The sequence below is a fragment of the Eutrigla gurnardus genome (assembly GCF_963514095.1).
Source record: "Eutrigla gurnardus genome assembly, chromosome: 1".
Taxonomy (NCBI): Eukaryota; Metazoa; Chordata; class Actinopteri; order Perciformes; family Triglidae; genus Eutrigla; species Eutrigla gurnardus.
Genome location: NC_139915.1, coordinates 19,271,901 through 19,292,247, shown reverse-complemented (window position 1 = coordinate 19,292,247; position 20,347 = coordinate 19,271,901). Strand labels below are relative to the sequence as shown.

Here is a 20,347-nt window from a genome sequence, read left to right as displayed (position 1 = left end):
CACTGGATCTAGTAAGACCCACATCTGCTGGTTTTCCATAGCTGGAGGAACCCAGAATAAACTATTTAGCTGTGATTTAATATCAAGCAGATGAAAACGATGCTGAAATAACTCCATAATGATGGTGATCACTAAAAAGTGTGAAGTCATGCTTTGTTAGGTCTGTCTGCAAGATGACAAGCTAACTACTTTTAAAACGCTTGTTTTCTGAATGGAGTCACTTGTCAAATACACTATTTTAGAATAGGACAAAATAATACATTTATACTGCACGTCACAAACTGTTTTAGGCCTGAAACTGCATGAAAAGGGGTTCTGTTGGTACCCAAGAGTGTCCCGTTTACAGACATGCCCACCTTCCCTTTATAGACAAGCCCAAGGCATGGTCAAGAGACCCCTTTGAAAACCGCCATGTGTGTTTTCCCCTTTCCAAAATGCACCCTAACTTTCAAGTTATTCAGCCCCCTTCCTTACAAGGTACCAATCAATTCCGTAGGTTTTCTAGTTTCATATGATACCAGTAGCTTCTTAAAGACAGTGGGCCCTAGTTTCGTGGCGCAGCGCAGGGCGGCGCAGGGTGGCGGAGCCGGCGCAATGCAAGTTTCGACCCGCGCAGCCTTGCGCACCGTCAATTTGGCAGTTTGGTGGATTGCCTGCGCCAAGATGGGTGTGGCGGCGCAGCAGGGGGAGGCGTCACAGATTCAGTTTGGCGTAGCGGAAGTTTTGTGGCAAAAAGCCTCGCCGAGACTGCGCTGAAAGCTCGCCAGCTCCAACCTGGTCTACTCTCGGCGCAAGGCGCAAGGCATAAATAAAGTCCATTCATTCAATGCGAATCACAGCTGGCGGAGTGGAAGTTTGGCTGACGGCGCGCAGTGCGCACACGTCACCGAGACCTCACAGGCAGGTTTCCACAGTTCCAGGCACATTTAAATGCAAAAAATAATCACAACAAACACTATTTAATGCAACTAATTGAATCAACACGTGAATTTATATCTATATAGATTGTCCCGTCACATCTGACGTCAGATCAAAGGCGGATGGCACGCGTAACGGAAACTCAGCCTCTCGGACCAAAACATCTCCCTCTCTCTCTCCTGTTTTTTATAATATCGGCATTGTTATTATTATGATACGCACAGCGCGTGATGCGCGTGGTGGGAGCGCCGGCGCTGCTTCTGTCATCGGGTTGTCAAGTGACGGATCTTGCACTGAACCTCCCCTAACGCATTAAAGGTGAGGAGAGGAGCTCATTTGATTGGTGAAGATCTGAATCGGCTGTATTAATCCCAGTCCACGCCTCGTCTCCTCCTCGTCTCCCACTCACGCCTTCTTCTCCTCCCTCTTTCCCACTTGCGCCGGTGGGCGAGACAGGAGGTGTGCCTGCGGGAGCCTGCGCGGTGCACGAAACTTGCAAAGTCCAGGCGGACACACCCCGTTGGCGTGGCGCAGGTGCGCTGAAAGCTGACTGCGCCTGGTCTACGAAACTAGGGCCCAGTATGTTACTCGAAGATCGCCGTCATATGCCTTAATGATGCATCTGAAATGTGTGTTTGTCGTCCCTCAGGTGACCAGCTCTCCGGTCTCTATGGATATGAACGGCCTGTCCGTGCCCACAGAGTTCCTGTCACGTCATAACTCGGATGGTGTCATCACTTTTGTCGACCCACGCTGCATCAACGTCATTGGTTATCAGCCTCAGGTAAGTTAAAGCTATCGTCTACGATTTGAAAGGTCGTATCATTCTCCCCTCGAAGCCTCCCAAAGGTAGAAACTCAGACAGGACGCCGTTTAGTTCGATCGCTCGCCACAACCCCCCCCCCCCCCAGGAGAGTGAGCGAGGATCGGATCAGAGAATTCATAGCCATGCGGACCGGGTGGCTACTATTAGATACATTTTGGCTCAATTGACAAATCTTTCAATTCGTAGACCAGAGCTTTAAGAGGATTAAAGGGACTGCTGATAATGTCGTGAACATTCATAATGGAGAGTTTGCTGTGTTATATGTTTCATAAGGGAATTTTGCAACATAGTCATATCCACTGTAAGCTGCCAACATTGACCAAGTGATTGGGTTTCTGACAGGACCGCCTGCTAGTTTTCAAAGGCTTCATGTGTAAATTACAAACACCTATCACCTTCAAATAGTCCACTAAGGCTGTGTTGCAATGCCCCAGTCACGATACAGCCTCAGATTTTCTGCATAAGGATCACATTCCATGACTTAGCAGTAATTTGCATGATCAGTTATGTACTCTGTTGACAGTGGAAATAAACAGACCAGGATGAGACACAATTGCTTCCTGCTCTGGTATGTGAAACACATTCCTGTGGCCAGTCAGTTGACTGCTTCTGCCTCTATTCAACAAGAAAACACTTTGAGCAAATCCCTGAATCACACACTAACATTATCAAGATGATGAACAAGTACGTTCTGTTCAGAGGAGATTATTTAAATTACCTTGTTAGTGTTTTTCTGCAGACCTTTGTTTGTCAAATTTAATAATTTTCTGGCATTTAAATTAACATCTGTTATTACCGTTCACCATAGATGAAAAGGTTTGCACACATCACTTTCTCACCTCAACCAACCTGCATTCAATATGCTGATGAATGATTAATTTACTTTCAGTCAGAGGAAAATATAGAAACACAGGGTTGGAACTCATAGCAATTAATTTATTCTGTTCTAATGTCTACAAAACAATGCAGCATCACTGGTTATCATCACTAGTTTGTTGTATGCCAGTCTTTGCTTTTCCAACAGTCCGACACATACATACATACGTATATGTATGTACTGTATGTATATGTTTCTACTAATCTTAAATGATGATACATTCCTGGTGACTGACTTCTGTCTTGCCCTGTAGGACTTGCTGGGGAAGGATATCCTGGAGTTCTGCCATCCTGAGGACCAAAGTCACCTCAGAGAAAGTTTCCAACAGGTAGGACAGGACTGTTGCTGTTAATTGGACTGGAAGCTTTCTCTTTTGAGTCAAGTGAAAAATAACGACAGTAGAGATTTAGGGTTAAAGGATTCAGGCAAATTACTTTGATACACACATTACCTGCAAAACTAATTTATATTCCATTCTTCAAAAAAACAGGATTAAAAAGTGCTCCACAAAAACATTTGAATAATTGTTCAAGTCAGGGCCGTTTCTTATGCCATCTTGTTTCCAGATGGATAAAAAAGTATGTATCCTGCCAGAACTGTGACTGTAATTTTTGACAGTGCCTTCAAGTTCGAGCAGCAGGTCAGTGCAATAGTTAGCAAGAGCTTTTTCCACCTGAGAACCCAAGCTAAGACCAAAGCCTACCTGCCCCAGAGCGATCTAGAGAGAGTCATCCATGCCTTCATTACATCCCAACTGGACTACTGTAATGCTCTCTACACTGGAATCAATCAATCTCAGCTCCGCCGCCTGCAGTTGGTTCAGAACTCAGCCGCCCGACTCCTCACCTGTACTAAAAAACGCGAACATATCACCCCAGTCCTGGCTTCACTCCACTGGCTCCCCATCCACTACTGCATCAATTTCAAACTCCTATTGGCTGTATTCAAATCTCTCCATGGTCTGGCCCCCACCTACTTGTCTGATCTTCTCCACCACCACTCCCCTTCCAGAGCACTACGGTCAGCAGACCAACTGAGGCTGGAAGAACCCAGGTCCAGGCTAAAAACTAGGGGGGACAGAGTCTTTGCAGTCGCAACCCCTAGACTCTGGAACTGCCTCCCCCTCCACATCCGTGCAGCCGAGTCTCTGAATATTTTGCACTTGCCTTTGGCTAGTGTCTCCTTTTATGTGCCAGTGTATAGTTCCTCTGGACACTTTTTAAATGTTCTCTTTTATTGCATCTTTTAAACTTGTTTTTTTTTATCTGTAGCCCTTTTTAAAGGAGAAATCCGGTCATTTTTGACCCCATTTCCGTTGTCCTCAGGGTCATCCCGACTTATTAGAAGCAAAAAACCCGACAAAAATTGACGTTGCCTAGCCCGAGATCTGTACCTGCCTGGCAGCCTTCCAGACTTGCTCCAATGCTAACCCATTGGGGCACGTTATATCTGCTTTCCTGGGCCTCAGAAAACAATTCCAAGACCTATGCAACACAGGTTGGGTCCGTACGAGACATCACGGCGCTCGTTTAGCTCAAATAGTGTTGCAAAACGACATAAATATGTGTGTTTTAGCATGAAGTTACTCACCTCAAATCACCCCGTAGACATTAGCAGAAGATAGCCGAGCGCCTGTCGTCCCTCCCAGTCACCGCAGAAACGAAAACGTTTTCCTCGTAGTTTTGATTTTGTATCCATAAAGAAACGATCCGTGCAGTGCAGTCGTCATGTCCGTAATAAATCCAGGAAGCTGTTATGTCCATATGTATGACTATGTTACAACATAGCAACGATAGCTTACAGCTAGTAACGTGCCGGGCGCTCGTCCGTCCCACTCACCGCCGAAACGAAAACGCTTTCCTCGTAGTTTTGATTTTGTATCCATAAAGAATTGATCAAGCAGTGCAGTCGTCATGTCCGTACTAAATCCATGAAGCTGTTACGTCCATATGTATGACTGTTACAACATAGCAACGATAGCTTCAGCTAGTAACGTGCCGGGCGCTCGTCCGTCCCACTCACCGCAGAAACGAAAACGTTTTCCTCGTAGATTTTGTATCCATAAAGAAACGATCGAGCTGCGCAGTCGTCCTGTCCGTAATAAATCCATGAAGCCGTTATGTCCATATGTATGACTATGTTACAACATAGCAACGACTGCTTACAGCTAAACAGTAGCCGAGAGCCAAAAGTCTCACGCAAGTTCCCGTCTCCCGACGTCCTCACTCTGGAGCTGTTTTCAAGCCAATACAGTGACAAACTTCTTTCCATCGAGCAGTGCCGTCATGTCCATATGACAGTGTAACTAGCGCTAGCCTACATAGTGAGATTGCTTAGCCTTTGTGACAGTTGAACCTGCTACAAAGACAACAAATCTCGCGCAGTCTCAGTAGGCTAGTTGTGTTGACAGCACGAGTGGGAGTCGAGTGTCGCGTGTCGCGTGTCGCGTTTTGCAACACTATTTGAGCTAAACGAGCGCCGTGGTGTCTCGTACGGACCCAACCTGTGTTGCATAGGTCTTGGAATTGTTTTCTGAGGCCCAGGAAAGCAGATATAACGTGCCCCAATGGGTTAGCATTGGAGCGAGTCTGGAAGGCTGCCAGGCAGGTACAGATCTCGGGCTAGGCAACGTCAATTTTTGTCGGGTTTTTTGCTTCTAATAAGTCGGGATGACCCTGAGGACAACGGAAATGGGGTCAAAAATGACCGGATTTCTCCTTTAACCCTGTAAGACCGAAATATAGAAAACCCAAAAAAATATATATATATATTTTACCTTTCAGATGTTGTTGTAGGAGGCCTTTGATGCAGAAATTAGAGTTTCTAATTAGAGAGTTTCTAATTAGAGAGTTTTTTTTTTAATGTTTATGTATGATTTTAGAGAAATGTTGTAATATTGCAACATTGGGCTTGGTTGGGAGCAGAATTCCTGTATGTGTACTCACATTGTCTGAACAACAATTCAGAACGACTAAGGGTTCATTTGCAGGGTTGATTACTTACTTAGCCCCATAAAGGTATATAACATTAATAATAATCACACATCAGTCATATTTTTTATGAAGTCATTTATTACAAAAAAATTAAACAAGATAAAGTCTGATGAGAGTGAGTCTTCATCACTCTCATCAGCACCATTTCAACTTCACTCTCACCAGTTTGGATGATATCAATCACATCCTGCACACTGTATCGCGGCTCACTCCTTGCTGGTGGCATTCTGAAAATAAAATATCTAGGGATGCACGATAATTATCGGACCGATAATAGGAATTATGACGTCAACCCGATAAATCCGATACAATTATTAATACCTCCGATAATCCGACGATAGGATGTTTGTGTTAAAACAGTCATACGGGTGGATTGGGATGAGGGACGTTAGTTTTTTTCTAGGCGCCTCCCGTTTAGCATGTGATGTGGTTACTGTGGTATCACAGGTTTCGGAGGAGGGAGTTAATCCACAAATCGAGCGCTCCCTTCTCATGCCTGGCTGTGACGTAGAGGCTGCGAGCGAGTGGAGGAGGAAGACTAGTAAACAAACACGCATGGCGTCTGTAATGTGGGACTACTTCAAAGTTTCTGAGGAAACTGAATCGCTTGCCATTTGTAACAAATGCAATGCAGAAGTTCCAAGAGGAGGGAAAAAGGCATCGAGCTTTAATACATCCAACCTTAAAAGTCACCTCGCACATCACCATCGCTACGACGGTGTGTTAAAAGCGTATGAAGACGCCGGCGCCGCTAAAGAAGCAGCGAGCCCGTAGCTTAGCGTTTTGATGCACGGGTGAAGTAGCGGTCCTTGTACCTCGGGTCCAATATAGTTGAGAGATAATACAGTGGCTTTTCCTCGATGTCACCAAAACGCGTTTCCACTGCTTTTAACGGGGTTTCCTTTGATGTTTTCACTCCGTGGTCTGTTGGTAACGTTTGTTTTAGCAGTCGCGTCAGCGCTTGAATGGAGGGGATCACATCCGCAGTAGTGGCTGTTGCTTTGCTGATATTTCTGCCTATTACCGTAGTTTACATTTCTGTGTGGATCAGGACCAACAGTTTAATGTAGCAGCACTTGTGTGTGCATATCCCATGCTGCTCAGGGAAAGTTGTCATTGACTGACTGACTGACTCACTTACATATTTATTTGAAAAAAATAAATATTGTCATTTTATTGAAGAGTCAAAACTGTTCTTGGCTTTCTTTTGTTCATAGTAATAATTATCATGTCACTGTGATACATCTGGTTAGGTGTTTGGTAAAAGGCAAAGCTATGCTAAATCTACCTAAGCTTAGTCATTAGTGTTTTTGACCTGAATTTGATCTGAATATACATTCAAAAACGAATAACAATATTATTGGTTATCGGTATCGGTATCGGTCCCGAGGAGCAGAAAGTTATCGATATCGGTATCGGCTTCAAAAAATCAATATCGTGCATCCCTAAAAATATCAATTAATTAACATGTATAAATATGCTTTTTATATTGTAGTACATAACCTGAAGGAAAAGATAGGTTGGTGGACCAAGTGCTCAGGGAAGAAATGTTTTCCAGGCAGATAATACTGCCTGCTTATTGTAAGTTGCTCTGGACAAAAGCATCTGCTAAATGCCCTAAATCTAAATAGCTTAGCCTATGGTCTCATCTTATCATGCTAAATGAAACCTGCATCCCAATCACCAGCCATATAGTCGCACAATACTGCCTTGACATAACAATATGGCTTGTTATGCTCTTGTATTATCATACTAAAAGGAAAACATGCATACCCCCACTTACATCTACACCCCACATTCAGGAACATTTTCACCTTTCCCAGAACTGAATTGTCTGTTGATATCCTCATTGTGGACAAAGTTATGGAATTTTAGGTCAGTCTGATCAAATTAACTACATTTTTTAATGATAAAACTTTTACATTAGTCAAATTTGACCAGAACACAACACATGGGTAGAATGTATACTGTCCATGCATAAATAAAATACTCTGTTTCAGGCAGTGGTGTAATGGAGTGAATACAACCTGTTTGAGCCCACTGCAACAAGCCTGCTATTTTGACTACTACATTCACCCAGTGTTGTATAGTTGCAACAAATTTATAACAAGCTCTAAATTAAATTTGATGCATCTATTCCACAATAACTACATATGTACATGCTCTAGACATTGTAATAACAACCAAAAAAAATATAAAAGAGATTTTACTTACTTGAATCTGATGAATCCAGTCCAATGAAACAAAGAGATGTTGTTCGAAGGAAACCTTGAGGGGTTGTGTGAGGATGGCTAAAGGTAACGTTGTAATTTTACAACAAGGGGTGTTACAGGCAAGGGCGTAGAATTGGGTAGGGACGCTACGGACACGTCCCTACCAATATTCAGCCGCTACTGTGTAGTCACTATCAATACAACCGCTGTCCGTAGTGTTTAGTCAATGATTATGGCACACAAAGGGTTATGTCGGTCTCTGCTAGAAGTCCCGCCTCTAACCTAAATACCGCTCCCTGATCGGCTGCCGGTTTCTCGCTAACTTACATGTGATTGGCTGTCCCCACTGTCACTCCTTCTGCTTGTTAAAACTACCTGCAACCTGCTAGTTGGACCGGACGAGAGGCAGTGCATGTTATCTGCAAGTTGTCAACAAGTTCGGCATTTGTTCTTCCCGGGTCACGTCAGCTAGATGGATTTTAATATCAGTGGTGTCATTTACATTTGTTTGTGTCTGTTTGCGTACGTGTGTGCGTGCGTGTGTGCTGTACAGGATTTGAAGGATGTCAAAGTAAAGAAAAGTGGATATAAGAGACTTCTTTAGGAGTCAAAGTGTAAGTTACTTCAAGGGTGTATAGGTAGAGGCTCAACAATACAGATATTGAATAAAAGAGAATATGTAATGCCAAAGAGATTTTTTAAAGTTATTTTTAATTCTTATTTTCATGTATTTATGTAGAAGAGAGCAAAGTTTTAAAAACACAAATAAAGAAATAAAATAAAACCTCAGATTCTAGATGATCATGTGATTTTAGAATGATAAAATATAATAAATTATGATTGCTAATGCAAAAAGACGTCAACTTTCAGGAGTGCTGCCTTGGAGCACTTTTGTGTCCCCACCAATCTCAAAATCGAACCTACTCCCTTGGTTACAGGGTTAAGAAAAAAGCGCTGTTAAGAAAAGGGGTGGGCTGGATTTATAACACATGACAACACGAGAGCATCATTGCGAAACAGAATGCGGCAAAATAATTGTCTTATTTTGATTATCTTGTTTTCATAATCATTAGGAGCCAAAATCATTATTGAGATTAAAATTTGATTAATCGAGCAGCTCTAGCCTACGTACTTTTGATCGTGCTGCAGCAGATATTCTGCTCCTCTGTACAACGGCTTATTAGGGTCACTGTATGAAAAAAAAAATGGAGCCGGGGGGGCAATATTCTGACTACTTTATTACGATGCTAACAAACAACCAGCATTTATGCTAGCTAACTTTCCATGAATGTACGCATTTATTTTTCTAAAATCCCAACATGTGACAACACCTCGTTAAGGTCCTTAGGGTGATGGCTGTTGATGGTTATTATTGGTTTTATTTATATGAGACCAAATTGTTATCTTATGGGTGTTTTTTGACTGGGTTGTTGGGCTAAGTTAGTAGCCGAAGCTTTCACTTGTTGTCATAGCAACGGCAAACATCCGGTCAAGCAACGTGTTTACTTCCTCTATGACCTCTATAAATTTGTGACTTTAAAACTAGCAAATCTGTGACTTTATAAAGCCATAAAATTGCTACTTTATAAATTTGCGACTTTTTTTCTCTGAATATTATTTTTTTTTTTTACGACAGTGGCCCTAATACGCCATCGTACCTCCATCCACCTCACCTCCATAATTGGTGTATTTTTGTAGCAGAAACAGCGTCACACCAGGGCCTTGAATATGCACTACATGCTGTGTGCTGTGTGCCGAGTTGTTTACAATGGATTCGTTTGGACACAGATTTTCTTGAAAAGACGCCAAGGAAAACCGGGGGGGGAAAAAGATAGTTTTGGTACGTGTGGACAGCCTCTAAGTTTGACAATGTTTAACGTTGTGTGGATGTGTGAGAGCCGGGCAGTGATGTGTGAGCAGCACTTCTGGAGGACTCAATGGATCCACAAAAGGACGGTTTTAACTTTTGTTATTTTACCGTGTTTCTCATTAACGTGAAGTGGGCAGAAAGAAAAAACAGTCCTTTCTTCTCTCTCTGTCTCTCTCTCTCTCTCTCTCCAGACACACCACTCAACACATAGCTTTCTACAGTTACTGTGGTTTCCCTCATCAACTTCTCACAGAACTTAATCTGAATGTATTATCTTTTGCTTTGGAAATCTCTCTCCATCTCCCGTGCTGCAGTACTAATCGCTACCTGAACTGTAACTGGTTCAACAAGTTGAAATATTTCATCCATCTATTATCAATCACCGCTTCAGGGTCGTTGGGAGGGGGGGGGGGGGGCATTGGGGGAAGGCAGGGTTTACCCTGGCCAGGTCGCCGCCACTACACTACGTTGCAGTCACCTGATTCCTGTCATGTCATTCATGTAGATCGCCACATATTCAAATTCTTTGAAAAAAAGCAACGATGTTGCTATGTGTGTCATTGATCAACTTGAGCAAAAAATGTGCGTGATACTGGTTCACAAAAGCCTGTCAGCCTTAATATTCTCCTCCTGTTGACACTGACGTTGTTGAATCAACACAACACTGTGTTGGGAACCTTTCGTGCAGCGCGATTGCAAGCAAAGATGGGGAAAGCCGCAAATTTGCTACGCGGAAGGCATGGATGACGTGACATGAACCAGGTGAAGTTTGGGGCTGCGTGGTGGTGAGTACTGCTGCCTCACAGCAAGAGGGGCCTGGCCCCTGAATTCATGTCTATGTCGATTGATGTCTGTCGCATCCATCCATGTCTTTGCATTGACTCGCAGTCACGCAGATTTAACCCAGTTTGATGTCTGTGGCATGAATCCTTCATTCTCAGGTGATGACATTGGAAAACTACAAATCTGAAGGAAAATGGAATGTAACACAAAGCTGTCATGGTATTGCTCTCTGCTCTCTCACCTCCAGACCCAGCTGGATAATTATGAAAGCAGTAACATTAATTGGTGGTGTTGGTCCCTCTGCAGGTAGTGAAGTTGAAGGGTCAAGTTCTGTCTGTGATGTATCGTTTCCGAATGAAGAACAGGGAGTGGATGCTGATCCGAACCAGCAGCTTCACCTTCCAGAACCCATACTCTGACGAGATAGAGTACATCATCTGCACCAACACCAACGTCAAGTAAGCTCCTCTCACACGCACACACACACACACACACACACACACACACACACACACACACATATATATATAATATATATTGAGGTACAGAGATTTCAGTATTGGTGCATACTCTGATATCCACAGATATTATTAAACATCTATTTTTTAAGAATCTAATATAGTGTATAATAATAGTAATATAATAGGGTCATCCCGACTTATTCGAAGCAAAAAACCAGACAAAAATTGACGTTGCCTAGCCCGAGATCTGTACCTGCCTGGCAGCCGTCCAGACTCGCTCCAATGCTAACCCAATGGGGCAAGTTTTATCTGCTTTTCTGGGCCTCAGAAAATAATTCCAAGACCTATGCAACACAACTTGGGTCCGTACGAGACACGACAGCGCTCGTTTAGCTCAAATAGTGTGGCGAAACAACATAAATATGTGTGTTCTTGCATGGAGTTACTCACCTCAAATCACCCCGTAGACATTAGCTGTAGATAGCCGAGCGCACGCTCGTCCCTCCCAGTCACCGCAGAAACGAAAACGTCTTCCTCGTAGATTTTGTTTTCGTTTCTGCGGTGATTGGGATGGGCGAGCGTGCATAGTCATACATATGGACATAACAGCTTCATGGATTTATTATGGACATGACGACTGCACTGCTCGATCGTTTCTTATTGGATACAAAATCAGAACTACGAGGAAAACGTTTTCGTTTCTGCGGTGACTGGGAGGGACGAGTGCGCGCTCGGCTATCTACGGCTATTGTCTACGGGGTGATTTGAGGTGAGTAACTCCATGCAAAAACACACATTTATGTCGTTTCGCCACACTATTTAAGCTAAACGAGCACTGTCGTGTCTTGAACGGACCCAACTTGTGTTGCATAGGTATTGGAATTATTTTTCTGAGGCCCAGAAAAGCAGATAAAACTTGCCCCAATGGGTTAGCATTGGAGCGAGTCTGGAAGGCTGCCAGGCAGGTACAGATCTCGGGCTAGGCAACGTCAATTTTTGTCTGTTTTTTTGCATCTAATAAGTCGGGGTGACCCTGAGGACAACGAGAATGGGGTCAAAAATTACCGGATTTCTCCTTTAAAGAGGGGGGGGACAAGTATGTTCAGAAAGACAGCAGGAGAACAATAATGTGTACAGGAGGCTTGGCAGGCGGGCGATCAAATGTGCGGAGCCCGGGTTTAAGAAAAGGTTTAAGGGCTGTAGCAGGCTGGGGCGCCTGACTGGGGGTTGGGGGGGATCAGGGGTAGCCGGGAATTCCTTGGCCCATTATGGCAATGAGCTCCTGAGCCACAGCCTGGAGTAATTCTCCCTCAGTGCCTGACTCTGAGCATGCCTTTTATCTCCAAGGAGGCACAGGAGAGTCGAGGAAATTTTAGTTCCCCTTTTAAGGGGCTCCATTTGTCCATACTAGGCTACTTCGTTCTGTCATGTTTTCAGAAGGGAAAATAGTTTGGAACCAAATGCAGACATGAACAAAAGGTTATAAGAACGTATGTTTATTTAATAACAATAGAAATGCAAAAACCCAGTTAAAACTACAGTAGGACTAAAATAACAAAAACAACAAAACAAAACATACGGCTGATAATCCAAACTTCACTGGGGGGACACTGTGAGGACAGAACAGTGGTGAGCCGACAACATCAGACACAAGAGACAGAAACTACAAAATAACAGTAAGTCAAAAAACTAAAAACATCATCATGACACCATAGTAGTTATTATTATTCACCTGTGAGAGATATATGTTGTTTGTACACTTTCTACAAGATAATCAGCTTCAGAACTGAAAAGCATCTTTATGAATATTGCAGAGAAATTACAATGTCATTGGCAAATTGTGTGAAGTCACATTTGCTCTAATAAAAAACAAATCTTATCTTTTTCCTAAATTGCCCTGTCATTTTAAGACATTCCATTTCAGTAAGACATGTTTAAAACAATTACATTTGTCAACAGTGCTTTGCTTATTTTGATTGTTACATTTAATTGCAATGAATTCGCCATTTTCCATGTAGACAGCATCTTCATTGGAGTTATTTCCCACGTTGCTGGCACAGTTGTCATTTGAACCACTTATCAGTGAGCTCTGAGGAAACAGCCAGCCTGTTAAATGACTTCTTCTGCAGTGCCTTTGTCAGGATGGGTTTGCTGTCGGTGCCAGATGGACATGAAGCCAGTGTGCTCAGTGACATGGCAAGTAGCTGGCTGTTGAAGGTCGGAGTCAAGAGCTTCTTCTGTTTTATCTCTGTGTAGCAGTTGATGACAGAGCACATCTCTGACCATAAATAAAGCCTGTTCACACATTGACTTACAACTGGCGTGATAATAATAATTCTTCCTCTCCTGGAATAACAGATGTACACACTAATACAAACTAACAGCCCTCATATTTAATATTGAGTGTCTTGATGAAGTTGTGTTAGTAAGGAAGACATTTTAATTAGTCCACAACAAGTGCACAAATAGCTGTCTAGCTTGCTGTAACGGTAGAAATGTATATGTTTCTTAACAAACTATAAATGATTCCAGTATATTTTAGTGCCACTTTAAGAGTTTTAATCATATTTTGATGATTATAAGGATAATGTTGTGAATCGCAATTACTTTGGCAGGTTAATCGTGACTTTCCACGTCCCACGCCTAGAGCTTGTTGCTAAACAGGGTCACGATCCCAGAATCCTTTTGAACACGATAAATATTATTGGTTGCCTGCATACCTAGCAGGTGCACAGAATTTCTTAATTATTTTTCTTACAAAATAGGGGAGATTTGGCAGGATTTCAAGACTGAACGCCTTCAACATCAGCTCACCTCAGTGAATACTGTGGTTTTTAAAAAGCTCTGGACGGTCGGTCCAGTTGTTTTAGCCATAATTAACTACTCTCTGTCTACTGGTGTTTTCCCCTCCAGTTTTTAACATGCCATCGTTTACCCCCTTTAAACAAGGCTCCTTTAGATAACTCTGCTTTCAGTCATTTTAGACCTATTTCCAAGATTTTAGAGAAAATTGTTTCCACTCAGCTGATTTACCATGAATAACAAGGAAATCTTTGGAAAAGGTCGGAAGAGGTCACCGGACACAGGCCAGTATTCTGTTTTATCCTCTGTGACCTCAGCTCTACAACACAGTGGACAATAATATCTTAATCATTTTTTGTAAGCATTTGGCATCAGTGATGTGGCCCTGGATTGGTTCACCTCTTTTTTGTCCATCGGGTCCTTCTTTAAAATGCTTGGAAATGCCATCTCCTTCTGTGGTCCCCTCATATTAAAAATATACATGCTACTGTTGGGGCAAACCATGCATAGTCATGATGACATTGACTTCCACCGTGATACGCAGGTCTATGTCCCATTAAATCCAAATCAGAAATAGTAATCATTCCTCCCTGTAGCCGCAGCATGAGCCTCCTCCAGTCTGGGTGACCTTTCTAACAATAGACGTAAAGAGGCCCGAAACCTAGCTGTCATTTTTCATTCAAATTTGTCATCTGATGCTCAAGTGACTAAATTGGTTTATTATTGCTCAGTCCAAATATTTCTACACAAATATGCAAAGCAAATATCTGTATTTTCCTAATTCACATCGCATCATTTGCACTACTACCTGGCGCAAGTGTGCATCTCTATGAAAGATTTGCTTCATGTTTGGTGTGAACAGACCATAAGTGTGCTGAGTGTGCTGTGGCAGTGAGGTTTCTGCATGCTTCTCTTCACTTGCTTCCCTCAAACAACTTGACAGGGCTGACTTGTCCAGGGATTACATAGGTCGGAGGATAAATAGATGGATATTTAATATTTCTATGTTTCAGAAATGGTTAAGAAGTGTGGTTTTAAATCTATTATCCTAGATTTTCTATTATTGTGTTGGATATCATCCTGTTGTCAGTTGAGTGTGCCGGAGGAAATGAGGGCACAGACCTCAAGTATGTTTGTACCCATCATCATTAACTCCTGTTATCTACTAGAGGGGAGGCATTCTCATGCCTTTTATTGAACAAAATAAAAAGTTCACTTTGTGCTTTTTGGTGAATATGAAATTGAACAGTCTGCATGAAGAGCTGCTCATATTGACTACTTACCAAGTGATTACTGCAGCAGAGAATCGCATTCCTGAAATGTATTAGAATAAATAGACTTCTCGCCATTTATGTTTAAAAAGGTCAATCTATACAAGCATGAAATCCTATATTCACACACACACCAGTGTCATTCAGTATTTTGAATGGGTCTTGTTAACAAGGTCATGGGATGTTGAGTCTGTGTTTACTCCATTGTTTAAATGGGAAACGAACTCGATGCCCACATACTTTCATGCTCAGATATAATCTGTTTGCTGTCTACACTCCAGCAATGATACCTATATTATTACTTGTCATCATTATACATGTTGATACTAAATATCTAGTATTCAAACCTGAATTATCAGGTTTTATGTGCATGTGTATGTGTGAATCAGAACTGGAGACAAAATATATGGTAGAGGTCTGTGGTCTCCCAGAGAGTCCAAACCAGAGACTGCTCTGTGGTCCAAACAACAAGTACGCTGCCGAGATGACGTTAGTTTAAGTGTTTATGGAGCAGCTACAGTGTTATCATGGCCTAGCTTTGAGCGAAGCAAACTCCATTTGGGAAAAAAGCATTTTAAAAGTGATTTGCTTATCATCTTAAGAACAGACTTAACAAACCAAGATTTCAGACTTTTTACCAATTGTCATTATGTCCTTACTTTGGCATTGTTTTTATCTGGTTATTGATATTAAAGCAGCTAAATAGTATATTCCAGCTGTTGTTAACCAGCAGGCGTGTGTCTTGCTAGATCCAGTGAATCAAGCTTGATGAAATCCACCGAGCACCTCTGGATGATGTCATGAACTCAGACAGGATGCTGTTTTTGTTTCCTGGCTTATCTGTGACTTCAACATGTACACAGCAGAAACAGTGGTGATTTCAGCCATGATGGATGACACTTTGTTGGTGTCTACATAGAGTTAAGCCCCGCTTCCGAATAAACACAACTGATCATGTCACGACCAAACTCGCATGAGTAACGTTTGGTCTGAACACCCTTTAAGGTCAAAAATGTACTTTGACCAAGATCAAGCAGGAGATCATTTGGTAACTGCGATAAAAACTGTGTTCAGCAATATTTCTCCCCCAACATATCTAAAAGGGAAAATGTTTTAAAACAGTAATCATCCATTATATCATGAATTCCATGTATACTATTAGATTAAATGTATTTGAGTCAGTGTGAGATGCTGATGATGTGTGTGTTGTGTTTCGTAGGCAGCTGCAGCAGCAACAGCAAGCAGAGCTGGAGGTTCACCAAAGAGATGGACTGACTGCCTACGACCTTTCCCAGGTATCACTTAATGGAAGGCTCATTACATCCCTGAACTCATATTGGTACCAAGCGGGTAGTAGTCTACATGTATTTTCTTGCATTAAAGCATCCTTTTTTCCAGATATAGAAGATGTCCGTCCACTGTAACTGAGTTCATTTAATGGGATCCGTACAGTGATTTTGGCTCAGGAAACAATATATACCGTAAATCCTCTTAATATAGGCCCGGGCCTTTATTTAACTCAAGCGCATCGCAACCCAGGCCTTTATTGGAAGGAGGCCAGAATTAGAGACATGCCTGTATTTCTATTTGAGCAAAACGGACTACCAGTAGAATGAATAAAAACGAGATTTTGTGTCTATTTGAACCTATAATATACTCGGTTCATTAAAATGTTTAGCAGCTTGCTCCCCAGAGTGCTCTAAAGCATATTCCAGCACGTTCTCTTTGAACTTGATGTCAAATGTTCGTCTCCTCTTTGGCTCCGCAGCTGCCATATTAAACGTTAGCTCTATGCCTTAGCCTACCAGTGACAGAAGTCTCACGTGCGAGTCAAGAGCGAGGTGATTGACATGACCAGGCTACCATAGCTATGGCTTGGATTCGTTAGCAAACATTGCCCCCCTGTGGTACTTGCATGTTACTATCACAAGCATATTGTTGAGGCCTGCCCAGAAAAACGTTGGTTCTTATAATAGCCCCGGCCTCTATTAGAGACCAGCCTTTGTTTACCTCCACCGACAGCAAGACCGGCTAATGTTAGAGACCCGGCCGCTAATGGAATACAGGCCAATATTAGAGGATTTACGGTAGATATAATTACTCGATCATCTGCGAATATTGATTAACCATGTATTGATGTCATGTTGAGTGTTACAAATTACTATATTTGTTCTTTTATGAAATTATGAAGTGCGTTTGCAGAACACAGAGACCTCATATGAAATGAATACTACCAGGCTAGTATTAGCGATACTGACCCCCTACATCATTCGTGTTCAGGTGGAGATTGGTACTGCAGCATGGGAGACGGAGAGAGACTTCCAAAACAAACTGTCCCACTGTCGCACATCATTGCAACTCATAAGAGTGTCTCTTATTAATACACTGGTGTACTTTAAGTACTGTTACTATTAAAATAAGGCATCGTACAATTTTTAAAGACAGGGTATTGCAATACTTTTCTAGTAGCGGTATATTATGCAATAATGCCGACACCTGACTACTTGAAACTGCATTACATGTTTAAGTGTATTGCCGTGCAATAGTGTTTTAAGCATACCTCCCAAATTACTGTACAATACTATATGTACTTATTTGATCAGCTTTTACTTGCACATAGCTTATCTCTATTTTTAGATTTGTATTATTTAAGTGTGTGTGTGTATTAGTAAACGTTTTGGAGAGGCACAGCAAATCTCATTGTACAATAAATTAGATTTTATTCTCTCAAGGCTCTGTCTATCATCCTAACGTCAACCCTTATGTCCAACTATCCCCCCACCCTCAGGTGCCTGTGGCCAGCGTCAGCAGTGGAGTCCATGAGACAGGGAAGAATATCGACAAGACAGAAGTCCTGTTCTCCCAGGAGAGAGACCCACGCTTTGCTGAGATGTACACTGGCATCTCTGGCTGTACGACACACACACACACACACACACACACACTCTGAAATGTCCTGAGAGTTGCTGCTTTAGCTTCCGACTGTTTCTGTTATTTCGACAATGCTGACCCTGCTCTGTGTGTGTGTGTGTGTGTGTGTGTGTGTGTAGCGGGAGATAAGAAGATGATGGTTCCCTCCTCTACAGCTGGAGGTCAGCAGCTTTACTCACAGAGCTCTCCTTTCCAGCAGGGACACTCTGGAAAAAGCTTCAGGTACATGTGTGTTAGTGCATATCATGCTCAGCAGGTTACAGCCATCGTTCACTAGTAGGGCCGGGTATCGTTACAAATACCACAACAATGCACACACACTTTGTGTAAATGAAAACCTCATAGCCGATTAGTAAACCGGGGGCTGCAGCTTTAGCAGGGGACCCCAAACTTCCTTTTCCCGGACCACATCAGCCAACTCTGCCTGGGGGATCCCGAGACGGTCCCAGGCCAGTGTGGAGATATAATCTCTCCACCTAGTCCTGTGTCTTCCCTGTGGCCTCCTCCCAGCTGGTTGCGCCTGAAACACCTCCCTAGGGAGGGGCCCAGGTTGCCCGAACCACCTCAGCTGTCTTCTTTCGACGCAAAGGAGCAGCGGCTCTACTCCGAATCCCTCACGGATGACTGAGCTTCTCACCCTATCTACCTAGGTAGACGCCAGCCACCCTCCTGAGGAACCTCATTTCAGCCGCTTGTATCCGCAATCTAGTTCTTTGGGTCATGACCCATCCCTCATGACCATAGGTGAGGGTAGGAACGAAGATTGACCGGTAGATTGAGAGCTTTGCTTTCCAGCTCAGCTCTCTTTTGGTCAACGGTGCGGGACAGCGAATGCAATACTGCCCCTGCTGCTCCGATTCTCCGGCCAACCTCACGTTCCATTGTCCCCTCACTCGCGAACAACACCCCGAGGTACTTGAACTCCTTTACTTGGGGCTCATTCCCTACCCGGAGCAGGCAATCCACTGGTTTCCTGCTGAGCACCATGGCCTCAGAAAAGGCAGTCGGACTGATCAGTCGGCTCCTGTCTCCCCGACACGGTCAAAAAGTGCCTCGCACCTGAACGACTACCGACTTGAGTGTACGTTCTGCGCTTGCGCAAGATGTAATGGGCCCTAGTTTCGTAGACTAGGCGTAGTCAGCACGCAGCGCACGTGCGCCACGCTGACGGGGTGTGTCCACCTGGACTTTGCAAGTTTCGTGCACCGCGCAGGCTAGCACGCCTCCCGTCTCGCCCACCCGCGCAAGTGGGAATGAGGGAGGAGAAGAAGGCGTGAGTGGGAGACGAGGAGGAGACGAGGCGTGGACTGGGATTAATACAGCCGATTCAGATCTTCACCAATCAAATGAGCTCCTCTTCTCACCTTTAATGCGTTAGGGGAGGTTCAGTGCAAGTTCCGTCACTTGACAACCCGATGACAGAAGCAGCACCGCCTCTCCCACCACGCGCATCACGCGCTGTGCGTGCGTATCATAATAATAACAATGCCGATATTATAAAAAACAGGAGAGAGAGAGGGAGATGTTTTGGTCCGAGAGGCTGAGTTTCCGTTACGCGTGCCTTTGATCTGACGTCAGATGTGACGGGACAATCTATATAGATAAAAATTCACGTGGTGATTCAATTAGTTGCATTAAATAGTGTTTGTTGTGATTATTTATTGCATTTAAATGTGCCTGGAACTGTGGAAACCTGCCTGTGAGGTCTCGGTGACGTGTGCGCACTGCGCGCCGTCAGCCAAACTTCCAGTCCGCCAGCTGTAATTCACCTTGAATGAATGGACTTTATTTTCGCCTTGTGCCTTACGCCAAGAGTAGACTAGGTTGGAGCTGGCTACGCCAAGCTGAATCTGTGACGCCTCCCCCTGCTGCGCCGCCACACCCATCTTGGCACAGGTGATCCACCAAACTGCCAAACTGACCGTGCGACCGTGCTTGGGTCGAAACTTGCATTACGCCGGCTCCGCCACCCTGCGCTGCGCCATGAAACTAGGGCCCAATGTCTCTATAGCAGCAGGCAGCGCTGAACTGTATTGTCGCCCAAAAAAAGGAAAACCGGAAATGACGGAACATCTCTAGACCAAAACAAAGAGCACACATGTGCATGTGTTGCCATCGTCTGCGCTTTTGGTTTGTTGTCACATCCGGTCTTCTCGTTCACTGATTCGCTCGTCAAGGGCTAGCACTCCACCAATCAGTTGGTCAGACTGAACGACTTGGGGAACGTCGGCAGACCCCTCATAACCCGAAGGCGTAGGGAGGAGACCCTCTCGTCCACCAAGGTAAACTCCAACACAGCGGCACTCAGCTGGGGATTTGTGAGTATTCCCACACACGCACGGCGCCTCACACCTTGGTCAACTCCAGAGAATTATAGAGTCCAACCCCTATCCAGAAATACA

At 43.6% G+C, this 20,347-nt stretch overlaps 1 protein-coding gene across 4 annotated transcripts in view; it reads left to right on the top strand.

The window, feature by feature from the left end:
* Positions 1–20,347, top strand: part of arnt2 (aryl-hydrocarbon receptor nuclear translocator 2) — a 108,548-nt gene that overhangs the window by 72,496 nt on the left and 15,705 nt on the right. For all 4 annotated transcript variants that reach the window (XM_084006993.1, XM_084006992.1, XM_084006995.1 and 1 more), the window contains 6 exons: positions 1,568–1,702; positions 2,875–2,949; positions 10,787–10,938; positions 16,234–16,309; positions 17,803–17,926; positions 18,065–18,167. In XM_084006993.1, the coding sequence (XP_083863119.1) occupies positions 1,568–1,702; positions 2,875–2,949; positions 10,787–10,938; positions 16,234–16,309; positions 17,803–17,926; positions 18,065–18,167 (665 nt within the window). The remainder of the gene's footprint in view (positions 1–1,567; positions 1,703–2,874; positions 2,950–10,786; positions 10,939–16,233; positions 16,310–17,802; positions 17,927–18,064; positions 18,168–20,347) is intronic.